This window comes from Sebastes fasciatus, chromosome 6 (assembly GCF_043250625.1).
Source record: "Sebastes fasciatus isolate fSebFas1 chromosome 6, fSebFas1.pri, whole genome shotgun sequence".
Classification (NCBI taxonomy): Eukaryota; Metazoa; Chordata; class Actinopteri; order Perciformes; family Sebastidae; genus Sebastes; species Sebastes fasciatus.
This window is the reverse complement of record NC_133800.1, coordinates 37,624,786-37,634,992: the sequence shown is the minus strand read 5'-3', so window position 1 is coordinate 37,634,992 and position 10,207 is coordinate 37,624,786. Positions and strand designations below refer to the sequence as shown.

Genomic DNA, 10,207 nt, shown 5'->3' with positions numbered 1-10,207 from the left:
GTTATTATCAGTAGTAGTAGTAATAGTATTATTATTATTATTATTTTATATATATATGGGCCTTCATGGTCCCGGGGCCCGGGGTCTGGGGGTCTGGGGGCCTGGGGGTCTGGGGGCCTGGGGATCTGGGGGTCTGGGGGCCTGGGGGTCTGGGGGCCTGGGGGTCTGGGGGTCCTGGACCCTGGGGGTCTGGGGTCCTGGACCTTGAGGGTCTGAGGGTCTGGGGGTCTTGGGTCCTCAGTGTGTAATGTGACCTCGTACCACAGTAACACGGAGGATCACTGAAACACTGATAACCTGCAGTGACCCTGTGACCTCACTGTGACCTCTGATGACCTCTGATGACATCAGATGACATCAGATGACCTGTCAGACAACATACACACACCTGTCAGGTGGGTCCTTCTGCTGGTTAATTAGTCTGAAACCCTGCTCCGGCGTGGTCCAGCGAGCGGCGAGCCGCCGACAGCTGCTGCTGCTGCTGCTGCTGCTGCTGCTGCTGCTGCTGACGTCGTCACCACACGGGGAAGAAGACCTCACATGTCCGGTCTAACACCTGCTCTATATATAAAGCATCTCCAGATAACTTCTGTTATGATTTGACGCTATATAAAGATAAATGTAATATAAATTGAAGTCCTCATCCTGGTACTTCAGTCAGAGTACCTGCAGCACCGTTAAACTACTAGAGTCATTCAGAATACTACTAAAGTCAAGACTCAACAGTAGCTCATGTTTATCCTCCTGACTAGTACATAGTCTCCAGATGTACATCTCTACAGTACTGTGATGTACTTCTACTAGTGTTCTTTAGTAGTGTTTCTGATGTTGTTACACGTCTAGGACTACAGAGCTACGTTAGCATTGATGCTAACTCCGCTAACTCCAGCATGTTGATGTGTTTTATACCAATGATCATTAACCCCCCCCTCCATCCAATAAACACAGACATAAATCATCTAAAACATACATAGAATAACTCATCATAATTATAGTATATATACTGTATCTATATATATAGTATATATAGTATAAATAAATATATATCAACATGAGAATGAGTGAATGAAGAGGATTTCTGTTAAATGGAGATATCTCTGTTTGTCTCTGCTGCTGCCTCCGTGTGCGTGCGTGCGTGTGTGTGTGTGCGTGCGTGCGTGCGTGTGTGTGTGTGTGTGTGTATTATCAGTGTGTGTATAAAGAGCTCTGCAGAGTGGAAAATGATGGCTTGTGAAGAGGCTGTTGGACGTCAACAGGAAACACTAACAGCCTTAAGTGGCATTAAGAGTGTGTGTGTGTGAGTGTGTGTGTGTGAGTGTGTGAGTGTATGTGTCAGTGTGTGTGTGTATGTGTCAGTGTGTGAGTGTGTGTATGTTTGTGTGTTGTAATAATGGGGTGCAGTGTGTTGGTCCATATGGGGCTTTTCTCTCACATCACAGCGACTTAATAGAAAAAAGAAGCTGTGAGTTGGAGGCAGAAAAAAATAAAAAAGTGCCATTAGCTATCGTTATCTATCGTTAGCTATCGTTATCTATCGTTAGCTATCGTTATCTATCGTTAGCTATCGTTATCTATCGTTAGCTATCGTTAGCTATCGTTATCTATCGTTAGCTATCGTTATCTATCGTTAGCTATCGTTAGCTATCGTTATCTATCGTTATCTATCGTTAGCTATCGTTATCTATCGTTATCTATCGTTATCTATCGTTAGCTATCGTTATCTATCGTTATCTATCGTTATCTATCGTTAGCTATCGTTAGCTATCGTTATCTATCGTTAGCTATCGTTATCTATCGTTATCTATCGTTAGCTATCGTTATCTATCGTTAGCTATCGTTATCTATCGTTATCTATCGTTAGCTATCGTTAGCTATCGTTATCTATCGTTAGCTATCGTTATCTATCGTTATCTATCGTTATCTATCGTTAGCTATCGTTATCTATCGTTAGCTATCGTTATCTATCGTTATCTATCGTTAGCTAAAGTTAGCTATCGTTATCTATCGTTAGCTATCGTTATCTATCGTTAGCTATCGTTATCTATCGTTATCTATCGTTATCTATCGTTAGCTATCGTTATCTATCGTTATCTATCGTTAGCTATCGTTAGCTATCGTTATCTATCGTTATCTATCGTTATCTATCGTTAGCTATCGTTAGCTATCGTTAGCTATCGTTATCTATCGTTAGCTATCGTTAGCTATCGTTATCTATCGTTATCTATCGTTAGCTATCGTTATCTATCGTTATCTATCGTTATCTATCGTTATCTATCGTTAGCTATCGTTATCTATCGTTATCTATCGTTATCTATCGTTAGCTATCGTTATCTATCGTTAGCTATCGTTATATATCGTTAGCTATCGTTATCTATCGTTATCTATCGTTAGCTTCCACGGCCGCTCGTCGTTGTGACGGCGGAGAGGAGGAGCGGCGTCCCGGTAGACAACCAGATATCTTCGTTACGGCGTCCCCGGTAGACGACCAGACGTCTTCGTCACGGCGTCCCCGGTAGACGACCAGACGTCTTCGTCACGGCGTCCCCGGTAGACGACCAATCGTCTTCGTTACGGCGTTCTCGGTAGACGACCAGACGTCTTCGTTACGGCGTTCTCGGTAGACGACCAATCGTCTTCGTTACGGCGTCCCCGGTAGACGACCAATCGTCTTCGTTACGGCGTTCTCGGTAGACGACCAGACGTCTTCGTTACGGCGTTCTCGGTAGACGACCAATCGTCTTCGTTACGGCGTTCTCGGTAGACGAACAATCGTCTTCGTTACGGCGTTCTCGGTAGACGACCAATCGTCTTCGTTACGGCGTTCTCGGTAGACGACCAATCGTCTTCGTTACGGCGTCCTCGGTAGACGACCAGACGTCTTCGTTACGGCGTTCTCGGTAGACGACCAATCGTCTTCGTTACGGCGTCCCCGGTAGACGAACAATCGTCTTCGTTACGGCGTCCCCGGTAGACGACCAATCGTCTTCGTTACGGCGTTCTCGGTAGACGACCAGACGTCTTCGTTACGGCGTTCTCGGTAGACGACCAATCGTCTTCGTTACGGCGTCCCCGGTAGACGAACAATCGTCTTCGTTACGGCGTCCCCGGTAGACGACCAGACGTCTTCGTTACGGCGTTCTCGGTAGACGACCAATCGTCTTCGTTACGGCGTCCCCGGTAGACGAACAATCGTCTTCGTTACGGCGTCCCCGGTAGACGACCAATCGTCTTCGTTACGGCGTCCCCGGTAGACGAACAATCGTCTTCGTTACGGCGTCCCCGGTAGACGACCAATCGTCTTCGTTACGGCGTTCTCGGTAGACGACCAGACAACTTCATTACGGCGTACCAGAGTGAGTTCTTTCATCACATCTTGTATTTTATTTCCTCAGCTCTCAGAGGTTCGGATCATAGAAACACGATGAACAGCAGAAATGAACATTTATATTCACCTCATTGTGTCACTCAGTTCAGCAGAAAGAATACTGAAATTATACACATGATCACACACACACACACACAACACACAAACACACACACACTCACACAACACACACTCACACAACACACACACACACACACACACACACACACACACACTCACACACACACACACACACACTCACTGTGGGCCTTCAGTTCACGGCCCATTAGACTGTAATGGTGTCCTCTGTCTCCTCTTTCTCTGTAACCCTGAGTGATCCCCGCTGAGCTGCTGCTCTTCATCACCGAGTCACTCTGAGACGAAGACGACAGGACGAGGACGGAGGACAACATGTTCATCAATGAGCTGCTGGTTTCAGGCTCTAAACCAGATGTTGAACCGGTCCAACATCTGGTCTGGGTCTCAGTCGGTGGTCCGGTTCATCCTAAAGATGTTGGATGGAGGTCGGAGCTCTGAGAAGACGAGTCCAAATCTTCATCACCAAACTGGAAACGTCTTTAAGATTTCTCTTAAGACGGACAGACAGACAGACAGAGAGACAGAGAGACAGAGAGACAGACAGACAGACAGTCAGTCAGACAGACAGACGGACAGACAGACAGACAGACAGACAGACAGACAGACAGACAGACAGACAGACAGACAGACAGAGAGACAGAGAGACAGACAGAGAGACAGACAGACAGACAGACAGACAGACAGACAGACAGACAGACAGACAGACAGAGAGACAGACAGACAGACGGACAGACAGACAGACAGACAGACAGAGAGACAGACAGACAGACAGACAGAGAGACAGAGAGACAGAGAGACAGAGAGACAGAGACAGAGAGACAGACAGACAGACAGTCAGTCAGACAGACAGACGGACAGACAGACAGACAGACAGACAGACAGACAGACAGAGAGACAGAGAGACAGAGAGACAGACAGACAGACAGACGGACAGACAGACAGACAGACAGACAGACAGAGAGACAGACAGACAGTCAGTCAGACAGACAGACAGACGGACAGACAGACAGAGAGACAGACAGACAGACAGACAGAGAGACAGTCAGTCAGACAGACAGACAGACAGACAGACAGACAGACAGACAGAGAGACAGACAGACAGACGGACAGACAGACAGACAGACAGACAGAGAGACAGACAGACAGACAGACAGAGAGACAGAGAGACAGAGAGACAGAGAGACAGAGACAGAGAGACAGACAGACAGACAGTCAGTCAGACAGACAGACGGACAGACAGACAGACAGACAGACAGACAGACAGACAGAGAGACAGAGAGACAGAGAGACAGACAGACAGACAGACGGACAGACAGACAGACAGACAGACAGACAGAGAGACAGACAGACAGTCAGTCAGACAGACAGACAGACGGACAGACAGACAGAGAGACAGACAGACAGACAGACAGAGAGACAGTCAGTCAGACAGACAGACAGACAGACAGAGAGACAGTCAGTCAGACAGACAGACAGTAACAGACAGACAGACAGACAGACAGACAGACAGTCAGTCAGACAGACAGACAGACAGACAGACAGACAGACAGACAGCTGATCAGTGTCTCTGTATTACAGCAGTCTGCTGCTTTTAGACGCCTCATTAGGACCTCCTGCAGACTGACTCCATCACACATTACAACAACAACAACAACAACACATCTAAATGTATAGAGCCTCCTCTTCCTCATTCAGTCCACTGAGCGCGCTCAGAACGCTGCACGCACCCCTCCTCATCTACCTCACCTTTCTGCCTCCACCTCCCCCTCACCCCCATCACCCTCTGCGTCTCTACGTCATCTAGAGTATTAAAAAAACTTCAATCTTTCATATTTCAGCAAGGGTTTTCTCCTGGTGCTCAGGTTTCTCCCACAATTCCAAGTTATGCATGAGGCTAATTGGACACTCTAAATTACCCCCAAATATTGTTTTTATATATTTGGAGGTAATTTAGAGCATTAAAAAAACTTAAATCGATTATATTTCACTAAGGGGATTCTCCTGGTGCTCAGGTTTCTCCCAAAATATAATTTATATTAAAATAAATAAAATAAAACTTAGTTAAAAATTAAATAAACAGTCAAATAAAATTTGCATTGGATTCAGTTTTTTTTAATTTTTATTCTGTAAATCTTTAAATCTGGAAAGCACTTTGTGCTTAAGATTGAAAAGTGCTATATAAATAAAATTATTATAATTTCTACAGCTGGGTTCAACACCATCACAATACTCGGGTGCCGATTCAATATGTATTGCGATTTTGAAGTATTTTTGATTCAATATTAGGATTTATTGCGTTTTTTGTTAACTTTTTCAACACTAGACTAATGGAATTTTAAAAGAGTGAAAATAACTAAATCATAAGTTCACTGAAACAGCATTTTATTTTAAATATTTCTACTTTTAATTTTACTTTTAATTCGCCCCTCTGGTGTGAATCTCTGGTATAAATTAATATTCATCTGTTTAAATAAATAAACTGTAAATAGTCAAATCAGTTGCAACTGTAAAATACTACTTACACCTGAATGCATCAGTAATTATAATAATGCATTAACATACTATAATAGTACGACACTCACAGGGGACACTTTATTCTGCATTGATACTTTAAGTACATTTTGCCAATAATACTTGTGTACTTTTACTTCAGTGACAGTTCCAGTGGTTTCTATATGTAACGGAGTATTTAGATATGTTTTTATATTGCAGTATTACTACTTTTACTAAGGTGACGGATCTGAATACTTCCTCTGTCTCTGCTATACTTTATCCTCCCTGTACATAGTATACGGTGTATATATATATATACACATATATACAGTATACAGTATATACAACAATCTATTCTTACTTTACTGTTCTTCTATTATTACTGGTGTTGTTTTATAGATTTGTTTGTATTTATTGTTTATGTATTTTAGGAGCTGTGTATTTGTTGTGAATATTTAGTTGTTGTTTTACTAATAATAAGTATTATTATTATTATAGATGTTGACTTTATTTAGGTTTCTGATTGTGTTTTCTTTTCATATTTATTTGTTTACTTCTTGTATATTTAGTTTTTTTGTGTAATTAGTATTTTGTTTTCTTTTGTTTCTGAATTGGGTAAAACTGTGGCTACCCGCAGTTATATAGGCAGGTAGGACCAGCATGCACCTGGGTCGGCTGAGTTTTTTTTACCAGAACAAGAGAGGCAGCGACAATGGACTCTTTTGCCTCTGTGAACCACATTACCCATGATGCATCAGATCATTTGATTTGATTTGAGTTAGATTTTTCCAACTAAAGACCGCTACATGAATAAATATAGTTTGTTATAATGTGAATGAGTAGTAATACGTATTAATCTCAGTGTACTACTAGTATAGACGGTATAATGTTGGTTAGAACGAGAGAGTGATGGAGGACGGAGACAGAGGAGGAGGAGGAGGAGGAGGGGATGAAGAGGAGTCATGTTTATCTGATGGCTGTCAGACTGAATACAAACAGCCTGATTTCACACAGAAGCAACGACCATCATCTCCTGAGAGAGATATTAAAGTCAAGTCTTTACCTCCTGCTGAGAAAACTCTCATCATGTCTCCATCTGCTCCACAAATAGAGATCTGATACCAGAACATGAACACCACGACAACATTATTATTACCAGAACACCACCACGACAACAACAACATTATTATTACTGCTGTCAGACTCACAGCTGAGGCCTTTTATTTCTTTATCCTTCACTTGTCTTTCCCTGCAGGTGCTATATGGACCCAAAGGATGCAGAAGATCAGCGGATGATCAGGGTACTTTATACGGAAGCTCGGCAGATGATCCGGGTACTTTATACGGAAGATCGATGGATGATCCGAGTACTTTGTGCGGAAGATCAGCAGATGATCCGGGTACTTTATGCGGAAGATCGGCAGATGATCAGGGTACTTTATACGGAAGCTCGGCAAATGATCAGGGTACTTTATGCGGAAGATCGGCAGATGATCCGGGTACTTTGTGCGGAAGATCAGCAGATGATCAGGGTACTTCATACAAAAGATTGACGGATGATCCGGGTACTTTATACGGAAGATCGTCAGATGATCCGGGTACTTTATACAAAAGATTGACGGATGATCCGAGTACTTTATATGGAAGATCAGCAGATGATCAGGGTACTTTATGCGGAAGATCGGCAGATGATCAGGGTACTTTATACGGAAGCTCGGCAGATGATCAGGGTACTTTATACGGAAGACCGATGGACGATCAGGGTACTTTATACGGAAGACCGATGGATGATCAGGGTACTTTATACGGAAGCTCGGCAGATGATCCGGGTACTTTATACAGTTGATCGTGAGATGATCAGGGTACTTTATGCGGAAGATTGACGGATGATCCGGGTACTTTACACGGAACATCGATGGATGATCAGGGTACTTTATACGGAAGAAAGTCAGATGATTCGGGTACTTTATGCTGAAGATTGCTGGATGATCCGGGTACTTTTTACGGAAGATCGGCAGATGATCCGGGTACTTTATGCGGAAGATTGCTGGATGATCCGAGTACTTTTTACGGAAGATCGGCCGATGATCCGGGTACTTTATGCGGAAGATCGGCAGATAATCAGGGTACTTTATGCAGAAGATTGCCGGATGATCCGGGTACTTTATACGGAAGATTGATGGATGATCAGGGTACTTTATACGGAAGATCGTCAGATGATCCGGGTACTTTATACGGAAGATTGACGGATGATCCGGGTACTTTATACGAAAGATCGTCAGATGATCAGGGTACTTTATACAGAAGATTGATGGATGATCTGGGTACTTTATGCGGAAGATTGACGGATGATCCGGGTACTTTATACGAAAGATCGTCAGATGATCAGGGTACTTTATACAGAAGATTGATGGATGATCAGGGTACTTTATACGGAAGATCGTCAGATGATCAGGGTACTTTATACGGAAGATCGTCAGATGATCCGGGTACTTTATACGGAAGATCGTCAGATGATCCAGGTACTTTATACTCGGACCCCAGGAAGACTAGCTGGTGCCATTGGTATCAGCTAATGGGGATCCTTTTTAAATAAATAAATAAATAAAATCCAGGTACTTTATACGGAAGATCGTCAGATGATCAGGGTACTTTATACGGAAGCTCGGCAGATGATCCGGGTACTTTATACAGTTGATCGTGAGATGATCAGGGTACTTTATGCGGAAGATTGACGGATGATCCGGGTACTTTACACAGAACATCGATGGATGATCAGGGTACTTTATACGGAAGAAAGTCAGATGATTCGGGTACTTTATGCAGAAGATTGACGGATGATCAGGGTACTTTATACGGAAGATCGTCAGATGATCCGGGTACTTTATGCGGAAGATTGACAGATGATTCGGGTACTTTATGCAGAAGATCGTCAGATGATCAGGGTACTTTATACGGAAGATCGTCAGATGATCCGGGTACTTTATGCGGAAGATTGACAGATGATCCGGGTATCGCCAGATGATCCGGGTACTTTATGCGGGAGATTGACAGATGATCCGGGTATCGCCAGATGATCTGGGTACTTTATGTGGGAGATTGACAGATGATCCGGGTTTTGCCAGATGATCCGGGTACTTTATGCTGAAGATTGCTGGATGATCAGGGTACTTTTTACGGAAGATCGGCAGATGATCCGGGTACTTTATACTGAAGATTGACGGATGATCAGGGTACTTTATGTGGAAGATTGACGGATGATCTGGGTACTTTATGCGGAAGATTGACGGATGATCAGGGTACTTTATGCGGAAGATTGACGGATGAGCTGGGTACTTTATGCGGAAGATTGACGGATGAGCTGGGTACTTTATGCGGAAGATTGACGGATGATCAGGGTACTTTATACAGAAGGTTGCTGGATCACGGAAAAGTGCAATGGAAAGGTCATTCAAGTCGGAAACTCAAGATTTGTGGTACGTTGCATTTGAACTGGGAAGTTCGGAGTTCCTAGTTGGAGATCTCAACTAGAACGGCCCCCTGAAGTCGGGTTTCAAACTAGGAAAGTTGATGAAGCACCAACCCAGACCTCGGAAAACCAGACGGCTGCTCTGTGCATCAACAGTAAGAAGCTGTAGTGACATCTGCTTAACAGAACATCTGGTTGATATATTTCCTGTTTTGATCAGTTATTCATCAGGATGGATCAGTGATGAAAACATGTTTAAATAGTTCCTATAATCTATCAAATAAATGACACAGCAGGTTTTCTGTCTTTATTTTAATATTTTTGGATAAACTCTGTGTAACATATAAACATATTATTATTATGACTATTTTTATTATTATTATTATTAATAAACCCTCAATAAAAGATTTAAATCAACATGAATGTGTTGGTTTAAAACAACATTTAACACCTTCAGGTTTTAATACAACATATAAACTCTAAATATAAATGTGATAAATAACACGTCGAGTAAACGAGTAAACTCCATGATGATGATGAAGAGTGGTGAGGAAGAGGAGGAGGAGGAGGGAGAAGAGGAGGATGAGGAGGAGGAGGAGGAACAGGAGGAAGAGGAGGGAGCGTTTGATTCTGACCTCAGAGCAGCTGATGATTATTGAAACGCTTTTTAAAGGAGGATTATTAGAATGAATACTAACGAGGTTAATCACGTTAGAGGGGAACAATATTAGAGACACATTTGGGCTCATTCCCACCACCTCTTCCTCCTCCTCCTCCTCTCC

The 10,207-nt window shown here is 43.2% G+C and overlaps 1 protein-coding gene across 1 annotated transcript in view; it reads right to left on the bottom strand.

Moving 5' to 3' along the window:
• Positions 1-63: 63 nt before the first annotated feature.
• The window catches only part of c5 (complement component 5), a 43,740-nt gene continuing 33,596 nt past the window's right edge, over positions 64-10,207 (bottom strand). Inside the window, exon 23 of the mRNA XM_074639824.1 lies at positions 64-212. Within this exon, the coding sequence (XP_074495925.1) occupies positions 64-212 (149 nt within the window). The remainder of the gene's footprint in view (positions 213-10,207) is intronic.